This window comes from Hetaerina americana, unplaced genomic scaffold (genome assembly GCF_022747635.1).
Source record: "Hetaerina americana unplaced genomic scaffold, ioHetAmer1.1.p SCAF_56, whole genome shotgun sequence".
NCBI classification, from domain to species: Eukaryota; Metazoa; Arthropoda; class Insecta; order Odonata; family Calopterygidae; genus Hetaerina; species Hetaerina americana.
The window spans coordinates 88,454-103,066 of record NW_027287161.1 but is presented as its reverse complement, the minus strand read 5'-3'; the positions used below and the strand labels follow the sequence as shown (position 1 = coordinate 103,066).

The 14,613-nt window shown below is 41.9% G+C and overlaps 1 protein-coding gene across 1 annotated transcript in view; it reads left to right on the top strand.

Annotated features, from left to right (window-relative positions):
* Positions 1-14,613, top strand: part of LOC139694812 (SH3 and multiple ankyrin repeat domains protein 1-like) — a 171,319-nt gene that overhangs the window by 130,858 nt on the left and 25,848 nt on the right. Inside the window, exon 2 of the mRNA XM_071593330.1 lies at positions 9,507-10,137. Within this exon, the coding sequence (XP_071449431.1) occupies positions 9,507-10,137 (631 nt within the window). The remainder of the gene's footprint in view (positions 1-9,506; positions 10,138-14,613) is intronic.

Sequence of the window (14,613 nt, the reverse complement as noted above, 5' to 3'; positions counted from 1 at the left end):
AACGAAAAATTTTCACCTTTTTCTCAAATATTAGCATTGAAATCGTGTAATAAGATACAATTTGCTTAAACGCATGGTAACGTATAATCCCGTGGTCACCAAAGGAAATTTTATAAATATAGTCTTTTGAATCGGTGATAATTTTCCGCTCCATATATATTATGCCATTATGTTTACGAGACATAGTTGGACATTTAGTTGGGCATAATTTTATTGCAGATCACTGAATTTATTATACTTTTTGAGCATCCGTAACTCCATCTCCTCCCTCCCGTGCCCTTACTTCCGGTCGTCAATGATTATTTTATTTGTCTCCCAACATTTGCCTGCCCCGCCCCAATAATGTTTCACGAAGGTGTCTAATTTTAATGAGTGCAAATCGGTAGCATAAATATCTCCTATCGTGTCGTGTCCATCTTGCAGAACTCGGGCAGATTCCATGGGACACCCTCCCCTCTTCTTTCGCACCTTTCCCGAACCCTTCCTTCCCATTGGTGTGACGTGAATCATCGATAGCCCAGAATGTGTGGATTAGGGTTTCGTCGTTAATCGATCACCACGCCCGTCCACGTTTGGCGCCAGGCGCTTAGCGGCCAAGTCATCACTCGGCGATTTTGAACGAGTTCTAACTACTACGGCGCCACTAACGAAAACGCGCGGTTGACATTTCCCCTCCCTCCGTTGCCTTGTGCACGCGGATGGCTTCTTGCGTTAGATCGGGGGTGGCGTTCATTTCGAACGGGTGCGTGCGGAACTGAAAAGGGTGGGGCTGCTGCATGTGCACTTTTTCTTAATTCGGTGCTGGGTTGAGGGAGACCGGTGGAGAACAATGGAGATCATTCATTTCCCCACCCCACCCCACCCCCTCTCCCTCTTTCTCTTCATTCCCTCCCTCTTCTTCCTCTCGCTATTTTCAAACCCCAGTCTCCACCCCGACGTTGTATCCACTCCACCCTCAGCCCCCCCCCCCACCCGTCCCCTTTTCCCTCCACCCCCGTGCCCCCCCCCCCGATGCCCCTCCGCCCCCCCCTCGCCCCTTCGACGCTCTCTCTCCGCCTCCGTCGCTCCACGCGTGGATGCGTTTTCAAAGTTGAAAGAGTCTCAATGGGTTGTGATCACCCGTTTCATTCTGGTCAGTGTCCCTTACATTGTTATCCTGCGAGATTTGTGGACTTTTTTACCCCCTTACCTCCCGAAGAAGATCTCTTGACTGTGTGGGGTTTTTTGAAAATTCTTTTGGGATGGCTGCACCGAATCTCAGGACTTTGGTTTTTTCCTCTTTCTGTTCTCGTTGACATCGTCAATAATTTGGACGAAAATCTGGACATCTAGGACTTTTACCCTTTCGTTCAGTGAAACTGCTTCTGTTGTCAATTTGGCATATGTTTGAGAATTGTTTTGGGGCAGGGCAGTGCGGTACAAATGACGTAATCCTTTGCCTGTAAATAGTCATTTATTTAATGTCATAATGTAGATGTACGATTTCACAAAAGGCTTCAATAGATTGAAACAATTTAGATGTTCACCACGTAGTTGTGCTTCTTTCTGCTCCATTGATGCTTGCTGTCGATTTAGGTAGTGTCCCTGAGAAGGGTAAAGCCCCCAATACAGCGAAGACCCATTTTTGACGTGAGATGTTTCATAGCTAAGTATGCCGCGTTAGCGTCAGTCGAGGCATTCAATGGGTGCGCCGTCATTTTAATCATCCCCTCGGAACTCCACGCTTCACTCATGAGTGCATCGAGAGAACAGTTTCATGGATTTTCGGTGCCCTAGGCGTAGAATCGCGGACCTATAGCGTAAACTGAGCTACGCCGCGTATATCAGCACAGTCCGTCTCTAATATTGGCTAGGGTCATAAAAGCCTCGGACGCAGCCGGGCGTGATGGTGAGGAGCAGGGGGGCCCGTGCGGTCCCAATTTTGCCCACCCGACCCTCCTCTCTCCGCCCACGCACGCCGTCCCCCATCCTTCCCCTCACCCCTTTCATCGACTCGCCTATTTATCTCCCCGCCACGGACGCCTCATCCACCCCCGTCCCCAGGGGGGGGGGGTCTACCCCACCCACCGACTTCCCCTCTGCCCCCCCCACCTCTTCAATCTCCTTCGGTTTTGCGTTATGTGCCCCTGCCGTTCATTTTTAGGAGCCTCCCGGGTTATTATTTTACCGAGTTCCTTCCGCGGAGATAACGGCTCGTAATATTTCAGAAGTGCCTTCGGGGCTTTTTTTCCTCATCCGCCCCCTCCCCCTCCCCCCGTCCTCTCCCCACACCCCCTGGCTATATCACGTCTGGCTCACGGAGGGCGATGTGCATTTTTAACGCCTTTCTTCCTTTCGAAACTCATAAAACGTAATGGGAACGGCAAGGGGGACCGGCGGATTAAGACGCCGTGATTGATAAGCCAGCGGACGAGAGATAATGCCGCTCCCGCGCCGCCGGGTTAATCGTTGCTGTGGGTGCGGAATCTCCGTGGATTCAAGCGGATTTATTTTTTGTCGGATTTTTCGAATCGTGTCGGGAAACCAAAAGTTGGAGAAAAGGAAATAATGAGGAGCAAGATGGAGTCCCCCCTAAAAGAGGGAAAATATAATAAGTACACGATTCCGGCGAGGGGTTCGTGGACGCTTATATCGATCGTAAGTCCTCACGCTGGAGTCCAAGCACCGAAACGTTACTCTTGGTGAAAAACAACGGCCATTTCGGCATTCATGACCTGCACTCTCGTCGGGATTGTAATTTTAAAGGAAAGGACGGAATCATTAGCATCTGATTTAGAAGCAAAACAGTTTTGCGTGTGAAATTAACATCTTCGGGCAGAAGAAAATGTTAATGATGGTTTAATTATGCATTCTTCCAGTGTTGTTCACCTGTTAAGGTGATGGAATTCCATAGCTACTGACCCCTGTTGTGCCATGATCGATCCACAGTAAATTTCCCTAGTTATCCTCTAGAGTTGGCATTTATTGTCATTATTTTTAATGCCATCCCTATACAATGGAAACTGCGACTCTAAATTAAAATTTTTATTAGTTGTTTGTGTTTGTAAAGGGGAACGAATGGACGTATGGAGCTCATTAATTCATGTATGGATGGTATAGAAAAAGGCATACTGTAAATTTAAAATTTTGTACGTGAAATTATATTCCATCCTCAGCGCTTCACTTAAGTTGACCTTGGATCTATAATTTTGCCACAAATTTCTGTAAAAATGTAAATTATGTGAAAATTAATCCCTTTAAGACAGTTTCCTGTTGGCGAAAAATATATGCACGTCTGTTGGCTACTTCAGTGGACGTGAATTAGTACATAAATTTGAAAGTGATAAGGTATTTCTTAAGATCTTGAGTATTGCGAATCATTTCGGTGTTCGGACTATACGAGCATTAGTGTGTGGACTCATCCGGTCCGGCCGTTTCATCAGCAGCTAGTTGACCGATTTTAGGCTTGGAAATATTTAACCCTTTAATAGCGGTTTCAAGAGTGTGATTTATCTTTATGAGTTGTGGATTTTTTTTTCGCCTTTCCCTCGCACGTTTTCGCCTCCCTCCCGGTTTTACGGCGTATCATTCGAGAATGGATGCTGCCCACCGACCCGCCCCGCTCCTCCACATTATCCACCCCTTACCCCCTCGCCCTCCTCCCCGCTTCCGCTTCCCTTCCCTCCATCTCGCCCCAAAACCCCTTCCCTCCCTCTCTCTCCACTCCATTAATCCTCCTTTCTCTTCCACTCTCCAAGTGGCTTTCCGCCCTCGCCGTTCCCTCATTCCGAGAGCACCTCTCCTCTCCACTCCCCTCTTCTTCCTCCCAACCCTCTCTCTCTCGCTCCCTTGCCATCCCCCCTCCGCCTAACTCCCGCTTAACCCTCCACTAACAGCCCTCCCTCACTGCCAGCGGTCCACTTCGTTCCCGTTTTCGTTTAGCGAAAGGCGTGTCTTCAAAAACTCGTTTAAATGGTTCATTGGCGTCCATGTGGCCAAGTCATATTTCTCGTGGAATCTCCATCGCATTATTTTCGGAGCAAAAAATTAATTTTAAGCCTCAGCATTTTATATTTGCATGTTAACGCGAGTCGTTGGAAATATAAATTTTATGATTGCTTTGGTGGAAAATTTGGGAGTTACACGCTTGGGATTCGTAATCCCCTGAGTTGTTACTTAACCCATCGTCATTCAATTTGTCAGGTGATTAGGGGACTTGCGGTCACCTCACATCTTCGGAAGTGACTTACTTGTACTCTCTTCCGCGGCATTAGTTTTACTGAAACTTTGCAATGAAAATAACGAACGTTTGATATGTCACGGTAAGATTTCATCACATGGGTGACAACTTGAGGGGCATTCTTTTCTACAGAAGTTCAAGAGTAAGTATTAACGTAATTACTCAGGGATGGAGAGGGTTCGGGCAAATTGGGTGTGTAGGTAAAACGGTGAACGCGTTTAAGCCCTTTGCTCCATACGTAGAATTAGGGAGTTAGATTAACATTAGAATTAATGTTAATTTTTCTATTGAGCCCAAAAATATCAAAGAAAATATCGTAGCTATTAATAATATATAGCATAGACCAATGCCACCTTGAAAATGCAATCAAAGTGTTGTAGCATTTCTTTCGAGCGACGTGCATATTTTTAGCGAATGAGATCAGGTTCACGCTAAGAGATGACTCCCGAGTTTTCATTGAATATCGTTAGATTTTACCAAGCATAGTCACTCATTCATTATCATTCGTTGAGTCATGTCATTTGATTAAATCAACAGCCCTAAACTTTGTGCTGATTACTATCTCTTTGTTCCGTTCAAAGGAACGGCGAAATGATGAGCGAAGGGATTAATTATTCCTAGAGATTGGAAGGGGTAGGCAGCGGGCAGGTGAACGTTCGAGAGACTCGATTGAAAATGAGGCCGCCTTTACAATTACAAAAGAAGTCCTCGAAAATGACGATGGATTTCGAAACAAAATAAAATAGTTTCAATGATAAGAATAATCAACAAAAAGTATACGCTCGATGGCGATAAAATTGATGAAATTCGTCCGAGAGAAAAAAATAAGAATTGGTTCGAGTCTCCTATTGAAGGGGACTCTTAGTTGGCAGAAAATGAATGAAGTTAACCAAGCCAGCGGGGGAAAATCGTATTTTTTTTCAAATTGGAAAGAATACAGAAAGAAAATATTCGAATCGGTGAGTTGGGTGAGATTTCAAAGATTTTTTCAATTATGTATTTTATTGAAAAAATACTCGCTTGTATACGTATACTAGATAAATATGCATGCCAGTTTCATTATGTTTATCTTTGAACAAGAGTGATTTCCACCCTTTTCCCTCCTGTCCCATTCTATATTATAGCTTCATTACTGCCGTAAAATTTTCGATTCCTCTATCTCATATCTTTCAACCCCTCTTATTGATGTTCTTTCTTATTTAATCTTCCATGTACTTGCCTCATGAAATCTCCTGGCCAACTCATTACGCACCTATCATGATGAGTCGAATCCGTTCTTCATAATTACGTCTCCTTTTCCACGCTTTCCGGCAATTTCCATCATAACGAAACGGCAATCAATGCTCCTTGTAAGTTCCTAAGATTCCCTTGTAAGTTCCTAGTGGCGTGATTCGAGTATTTAATGATAACGTAAGGTCATATTTGCAGGAAAAGTGTTTCTAGTGGAGGTGATTGAATTACAGAGAACTAAACCAGGGCCGGGTTCGGTGGGAAAAGTGTGTTCCTTGCGGACTTGGAATTCTGGTGGTTACTATTTACGGGAGAAAATAACGTGGAATACAAATTTCACGATTTAAAACATAGTAACAGAAAAGGTTGCTTCAATTTTTCCCTAAATAATTAGTGGAAAATTGTATTTGTTTTCGTCTCTGTTATTATGGAATAGTTCCACCACATCACATCTGTATCTTTACTTTATATTTAAAACATAGTTTACTTATTTTATTGGCTGAAATTTCTAATGCGTGTATTTCCTTGGGAATAGTTACTTCAATGCCGCGGTGTAATGTTTGAATCGTGGTATTTGATGGAATGAACTTTGAGACTGTGAGACTTCCTGATGAAATTTGATTTTGTTTCACTTATCGTCACAAGGTAACCATCCGGTCGCTTGCATATTTGATTGATACGCGAAGTCTATAATGTATAACTATGAAAGGGGCTTAAATTTAGGGCCATTTAAGTTCTTTAGAACTCATTTATTCGTCTCATTCATACCCTCGGGTTTTTAAATTCATGTTTACCTTTTTCTAAACGTATTATAACACAATAACATTTCATAATCGATAGTAGCAGCACAATATTGCTATTAGAATGCCGACGCAAGTAGCGAATATATATATATATATATATATATATATATATATATATATATATATATATATATATATATAACTGTAATCGATTAGTTGCTCGTTTTTGCAATGTGAAAAAGTTAGTTCATTGCAAATGGGAATAATTCACTATTCCTTATCCAAGAAAGTCGCGAGGGAAAGAAATTCATCACTTTAAAATTTTCTTCTAGGTGCGCGACTGAATGGTGAAAATGCCTCTAGAGACCGTTCCATGATTGTAAGGCACGTGCGCAAACACGCTTTCTTAAGACCAAACATAATATTGTTGAACAATGTACGCATTTTGTCAACGTCATACGAGTATGTGTGAACAATTCGCGGGTGTATATCCGCAGAAACGAAACAGAAAAGCTTTAAAACCTTGTTCACATTCGTTAATTTTGATTGCGGGCATTGGTTCTCCATCTCGAGGATTTATTTCATCCATGGTGCAATACTTGGTTTTCATTGAAACCCCTTATTTATTTCCATAATTCGAAAGCATACTATCTCCTGAATGTTAAATAAGTTATTTCTCAGGCCAAATCCTTGCCGTACTCGACTTTAAAGAAATAATATCGAATGGCGAAGAAGTCTCGATTAAAATCGCTAAAGCGCATATGAAACCAACTAAGACGTTGTCGTTCAGTTCTCTCCAACGCTGTGGAGTTTCGAACCTATTCGTGTTCTTGGAGTGTAAGATTAATGCTCAAAGGCTTGCTGTTGACATTCGTGTTCCGTTTGGAGAAGCGACGGGCTTTAACTTTGTCATTCATCGCAAGATTTTTGGATTCGTTATTTTTCTCGGACTTCCCTCCTTGGGCTCTCCCCATTCTCTCCGCTCTTTGGTTCTTCGCTTCGCGTTTCTTAGGCTCGGCTTCCCACGCTCGGTTTTAAGAGCTCGTCCTCGGAACCAGAAGGGGGAAAAGCCCTCGGCCCGAGGATAAGACTCCTTTCAACGTTTTTTTTAATGCTCCCTCCTTCTGAAGAATATACTTTTTCTTCACCCTCCTTGAAGCATTTGAGTCTAGCGAGTTTGAAAAGGATATTTTCGTTGCGTGTTCCTTCCCTTCCGTCCGTTTCTCTCGGGGATTGGGAAGAGGAGGGAGTCTCGCTTGCCTCGGCCGTGTGTCTGTGGCTATTTTTCCCCGGGACTTTTTCGTGTCCTCCTCCACTCGCACAACCCTCCCCCCCTTATAATCGAGGAAATTGCTCGGGATGACTTGGGTGCGTGCTTTTTCACATCTCCTCATTTCATTTCGGTTAGTTAGTTCGTTAAAATGCTGTTAATTGGACCCTCTTGCTCGCATGTTTTAATTCTGCTCCGTTTAGTATTTACCCTTTCGCCACGAGTACCGATTTAGGCGCGAGGAGCGTGAGAACCGGGATTAAATGGCTGTTCGAGTAAATAGCATGAGGGGTCTTGTTTGGCGGAGTGTTTCAATTCATCCCCGCTCCATTGCCCGCCGCCCGGAAAATGGTTTGCACCAATAATAGAGGTGATGATTTTATCGAAATCAAAACTTAATGTTATTATTATTAATTATAAAAAATAAATAATTGTTGCTACGAGGTGAGCAAATTTTATTTCGTCTTTTTTATTTTAGACGAGCTCGTCATGTTAATTAGCGTAAACAATTTGAAAAAGAGCTCCGAAAAAACTCCGCACTTCCATTAATTTACTTTCGGTGTTCTATCTAATTACACGAAGCTTAAACACTGGAATCAAATGAGCGCAGAATGCCTCATGTTTGACTAACGAATCAGATTTAGGGTTTCAAGTTGTAATGAAAAAGATCTAAATACTAATAGAGGAATGTTTATACTTGGAAAGCTTATTTATATTACACTTTTTACAAAAGGTATTTTATAGTGAAATATCTGCATGTGCAAATGCTATTGATAGTTAATTTCTGATTGCTGTCGTTTATTTGCTGTGATGTGGAATTTAAATTTTTAATCTCATCCCCCTAGTCAATTATATAAAATATAAATATTTGGTTTTGACCATGAAGCAATACATTCGGGATAGTATCCATCATGTTATGGAATTTACTAGTAATTTTGTGTTTCTGCAAACAGGTAGGAAGGCCTGGTGTTAGACTTTTAATCATACATATTTTGTTGATTTTCATTGAAATTTTGGTTTTATTTATGATTTTCCCTGATTTTAATGAACTGAGTGGTCAAAAATGATGAAATTAAAGTAATAAGTTCTCCCTCAATTAAAACTTTCAAACCCGCTTGTTTCAATTCGATTTGGAATTTTCTGCATTTGAAAGTTAGGTGGGGAAACATAGCTGGAGAACAGCAAAGTCATTTCATTAGTGGGAAAGCTGGTTAACCTTTCTTCCGACGAGTTAATGTAAAAAATACGGTCAGCTGAAGAATTTCAACATACTTTATTTCTTTTTGCCAAAGATTATAAGGCGACTGCTTCTGCGACTGGGAGGTTTCTTTGTTCTTAGAATACTCCTGCAAGAATAATATATTTTAGCACACCCCCCGCTGCCTCCCTTCAGTGGTAAAATAGTTTTGAGCTTGAAAACGTTTCAATAAGTGGGCATTCCGCTTGAGTGAGTTGTCATCATGGAATATTTATGAATTGACCATCGTCGAGAATATTATGGACGATATACTCCGCACATTATTACATTCCAATAATAAGTATTACTATGGATGTATCTACGCAGAAAAACTCAGTAAGAAATAAAACAATCATGGATACAAACATATGGTTTCGTCATTCGATTTTTATCAAGTGTATTTTTGGGAAGAACGAATAACAGGACAAAGAATAGTTCTGAAAAATGGTAAGGGATATTTTTTTGCAGATTTCGTATCCCTTTTTTATGACATCCAACCATGTACATATATTAAATGGACGTTTTTCCCCGGCGAAATTCTGTGAAATGGAGGGAAAATCATGAACTTTATCTATATTTTTAATTGGTCTTCATCCTTACTTGCGTATTCTTCCCTTCTCGTTCAAGTACGTTTTGTTAGACTCCTGCCGAGACTATTATCTGGCGTCCCTGGAATTGCATTGCATTGTGGGGAAAGGTGTAATAGCGTCGCTCTGAATCGAAAAGTGTCGGGTGCTTTTATTTTGCATGATGAACCAAGGGAATCCACAAGTGAAGTCACTAACGAGAGCCGTTTTCGCATTTCAGCCAAGAGGAAGAGCGCCGTGGAGCTCCTGGCTGAGTCGAAGGCCTTCTACGTCAAGTCCGAGAAGGTGCTGGACTCGAAGCAGGAGCTTCGTAACAGCGGCCACCTGCAGGTGGCGCCCTCCTCGGCGGCTCACACCCTCTCCGGCTTGCTGTCGTCGGCCGCGCGGCCCATCGCCCCGCCCAAGCCGCCCTCCCAGTCCTCCTCCTCCACTGCCGCCAACCCCGGGGGCCTCCCCTGCTGCGGCCCTCGGCCCGGCATGGGTTGCCAGGGCCAGCGCATCAAGGGCGGCGGCGGGTGCATGGGGCCTGCGTGCGGGGGCCCGCAACCACCCGGCTCCTTCTCGCCGCCGTCGCCGCCCCGCAGCAGTCAGCCCGGCACCACTACGGCCATGCTCACCATGGTGATGATCTCGTCGGAGCAGGGTGGCCGGGGGTTTCCGTCGACGCGCACCCCGTCCCCGCCCTCCTCCCCGCCACCCGTCCTACCGCCCAAGAGCCCCCGACTCTCCTCCTCGGCGCCCTCGGGCGAGGGTCGCGGCTCCGCCGTCTACTACCCCACGGCGCCCTTCCCCGCGGCGCACTGCACCCGCCGGGCAAGGGCCGGCGACGGTATCTCCGGCTCGGCGAACAGGTGAGCGACCCTCAAAGGGCGAAACACGCCTAAGGAATCACGCGAGAGATGGAAGTAGGTGGTGACGAGGGACGAGCTTCTTCCAAGGAGCAAGTGGCAAATTTTAGACTTTATTTGATCACTGCAAACATTTCCTTCTTGTAACCATTGCTTCTGCTACTTCTATTCTCATAAATACTATTTTGCCTCATTCACAGTTACGCATTTTACTTCAAACATGTTCCAGAGACCATATCTATTGTCCCGAGAGTTTTTTTACCCGTGGCATTCTCAGTCTACCCATTCCTGTCAAACTATTTCAATGTCTACCCTTCATGCATGGTAAAGTTAATTACTCAAAACTCTATGGGTAACACGGGACAGAGAACGTATGTTGATGCGTACATTCGTAATGAAACCATACCTCACCGAGCAATTCAACGAGGGATAACGTGCGTTTCTTGCAGAAAGCAGAAAATAATAAATTCATTCCCGATTTCGATAGCAAGAATAATTTGAATAAATACATTTTTAAATATTATTTAGGTATTTCAGTGACATTGCATTAATACCTTGTTTCTCTCAATCATACGGGGTGTGGAAACAGAACTTCCTTTTTTATGAAGCAAAACCACTTTAAAAAAGCAAGTAATGTTGCCGCACCCTGTGTTAACATCGCGCATATAATGCTGGTTAAGTGTATTTATGTTTGCACAAAATAGAGTTTTTTAAAGATTATTTATATTTTTTTGCTAGACTAAATGAATAAAAATAAAATTACAAAAAAAATTAACGAAGGAATGAATGCAGGCGCAAAGGTTATTTGTTAATAGAAAAAATATCAAAATTGATTGAAAAAATTATTTTGAAACGTGATGCCCTGAAGTTAATCGCGAGACGCCTATCTAAAAGCAAATATTTTTTTATAAAATGGAATTCAGTACTTTATACTGACCCGTAGACTGAAACCTAGTTTCGAAATTACCAAGAGTAATTTTTTTTTTCATTCGTATTCTTATTATTTGACTTAAGTATGACGTCAAAATCAGAAGATCTATGTGTCAAAGTGGTCAGCATTTCAAGTACGTATACAAGTTATATTTCCCAGTGATGAAAGCCGTATTTTTTAACAGTAATTCTCAAAACGAGAGTTGTTTAACAAATTTTGAAACCGGATGTCAATCCGGTGAAGTATTGAATCCAACGTTTATCCAATGTGAGTGAATGTTTTCGAAGCGAGGGTTATCTTTTAGAAATATTTTTGCCCTGGTTAAATCGATATTTCGTGTTATGTTTCCATTGTGCTTTGAATGAAATGCAATTTTATCGTGTGCGGAAGCAGGCGGACTGCTTGAATCGGATCGAATTTGGCTTTGAATTGGTTTCCTCGCGAGAGAGACGCCGTGGAGGCGAGCCACCCGCAGTGCACGCCGCCTCGCCGGGAAGTATCTCCGCCGCTGCAGGGAGTGAGCGCCCGCGAGTCGGAGCCAATCGGAATCCGAGGCGGCCAAAGGGAAAAAAGAACAACATGCGTCCGTCGTTCAATTAATACCATATTGATAGTGAATGGATCGTTACTATGTTCATGTTAGTGTTATTTATTCATATTGATATGGTATTCGTGCAGCTAAAGTTAATGCTAATCCACATTATGGTTTAGGTCCGATTTTAAGTTAAGATTTACGACCTTCAGTGTAAAACGTAACAGTTTTTGAAGCTCATAGGAGTTAGATTTGTGAAATGTTGTTTTGACCAACTTAGTAGCCTATCAGAATTATTAGAGTAGCTAGGTTGGGAATCACTCACGAAGTGAATGGTAAATTACAGATTATGTAGATGGCTTGCATGAATGATGTTAAAAATACTTTGTGATGTTAAAAATACTTTATAAGCCCCATCGTACTACGGTCGGAGATATCATTTAAATAAAATTATAGATATAAAATGTGGAACGGACACATTTAAGATGCCATTTTTCTCTCGAGATAAGGGATCAGAATAACGTATTCGGACTACGCTGGGAGAGGAACGAATATTGCATCAAAAGTAGTCCAACGTGTAATGACCCCCTGCCACACACTCAAGCGCTGACTTGCAGGACATTGTGTAATGCAATCTAACTACTGCCCCTCCAAATACTGTAATGTAATGTGCAATTAGAAACTTCAAACGCAAGTGTTGTTGTTACATCAGAAAAAAGAATGCGTGTCAGTTGTCCTGTGCAAGGACTCGCTCACTTGTTGGGTGACGGTGTCAATGGGGTCGAAATTCTCGAGCCCTTAGTAAATCTTTTGAATTATCATGTGCTTTCATTCAATGTTTTTATTCGCATTTCCACGGTTACATGGACACATTAAAATAGTTTTGCAGACACCTGGCAGCGCTTTGCTTCTTGTGGTGTAATTAAATTTTCATGACAACTCGGTCAAATATTGTTGTGTCGTGAACCTCACTATTGAAATCTACGTGCAGTCATTAATGCATATCTCAAGCCGTATTTCTTTAACGAAACTCGTGACAGGCATGTTGGTAATTGTGATTATTAATGTGAATCAAAATATACTGGAGAGAATCAGAAAACCAGTAAAAGGATAGTGAACTATTTATTTGATGGGATTTTAAATTTTGTAGATTAGCTGAACCCGAGTACTATTTAAATTAATTAAATTGATTCAGTTAAACCTGATCACTCCATGCTTTCTTGATTTGATGGTATGTAGTGAATACTAGTGTTGTCTGAAAAATTTTCGACCTCAACGTGAAGATGGCAGCACTCTTCAATAAAATTCGAGGAATGTTATTCCGCATGAGTTGACTGGTGCTCGCTAAGCTTTGAGTCTTTGGACCCTCAGCTGTTACCTGAAAATCGTTAGAGTGAGTTTTTTGAGGCTTTTTGAAAAATGGAAAAAATTGAGTATCGATTTATCATTAAATATCTGATTTTGAAATGCAACGTGCCTACACAATTCAAAGACGAGATAGGCGCTGTGTACGGGGACTCTGCGGCAACATTTACGACCGTAAAATTTTGTGCAGCTGAATCTAAACCTGACCATACCAACTTGACCGATGAGGAGCCAAGGGGATGGCCAAAATCTGCGACAACCACCGCTAATATCATCAAATGGCCCTGGACGACCGTCGAAATAAGGTTAGAGAGGTATCCGCGCGTTGGGCGCCGCGTTCGCTCAATTTGGACCAAAAACACATTCGAAAGAACGTTTCCCAGTTGCAGCTTTTTAAGCAAAGCGAGTCAGATTTTTGACTTCGATTCATAAAAACAGATGAAACTTGGATCCAGCACTTTACTCCTGAGTCGAAAATAGAGTCAAAATAGCGGGCTGTAAAGGGTGAAATTTCTCCGAAACAGGTGAAGACGGTTCCATCGGCCGGGAAGGTGATGGCGAATGTTTTTTTTTTGGGATAATCACGGAATTGTGCTCATAGTTCATCTTCAAAAAGCTGTAAAAGGAATGGGAGAGTATTATGTGTCATAACTTGAAAAGCTGAAGCCAGAAATCACAAAATAAAAATCATATTTGAAGAAGGCGAAAGTGATTTTCCATCAAGGCAACGTAACTGCTCATATATTGGCGGGCGCCATCGCTAAATTGTTTGAATTACACTTCGAGTTGTTTAATTGTTTAACTGGTATTCACCAGATCTGTTTTTTAGTTACTTTTTCCTGTTTTCCAACCATAAAGCTTTCCTTGGAGGAGAGTGATTTTCATCGGATGAGGAGGTTAAATGTCTATTTTGCGGATGACGTCAACTATTAGTTGAAAGGGTTAAAAAAGTGAGAGCATCGCTTTCAAAAATGTATCGACTTAAGAAGAGATTATGTGGAAACTCAAAATATGTTTAAAGAAAAAATGTTCCGTTTATTTGTTAGGTCGGAAACTTTTCAGACTATCCTTTTACGCAAGCGCATAACCTCCATACGTTTGTACTCTGACGCACTCCTTCAATTTTCGAATATCCTCTTTGTATATGATTCGTTATTTATTGGCCGTAAACTTTAAAATATTAGTGAAAAGGATTTTAATTTTAGTAATAATATGATTAGAAGTTGTAAATGTAATTCCAACACTTTTTGAATCGGAGATCCGTAGGTATATCTGATGAATTACAGGAGACTTGAAACAATGTCTGAGAATGTCTAATTATTTTTACCGCTGTTACCGCTACGCTGGTACAACACTTGGTAATTAGAATATCAAATCTAAAAAAGTGCGTAGTAATGAATTTTTGGAAAAAGAGCAGTAGAGGAGCTAGATTTGTAAAACTTTGTTATGATAAACTTCGTAGCGTATCCGAAATATTAGAGCAGCTAGGCTGGGAATCACTCAAGGAGCGAAGGTTAAGTTACAGATTAAATATCTTTTATACATTTGAAGGTCGTCTCTTTGCAGTGGTGTTGAGAATATATTATTACCCCCATCTTACTACAATAAGAGAGATGATGTCAATAAAATTAGAGAGATGTAGCGTAGAAAA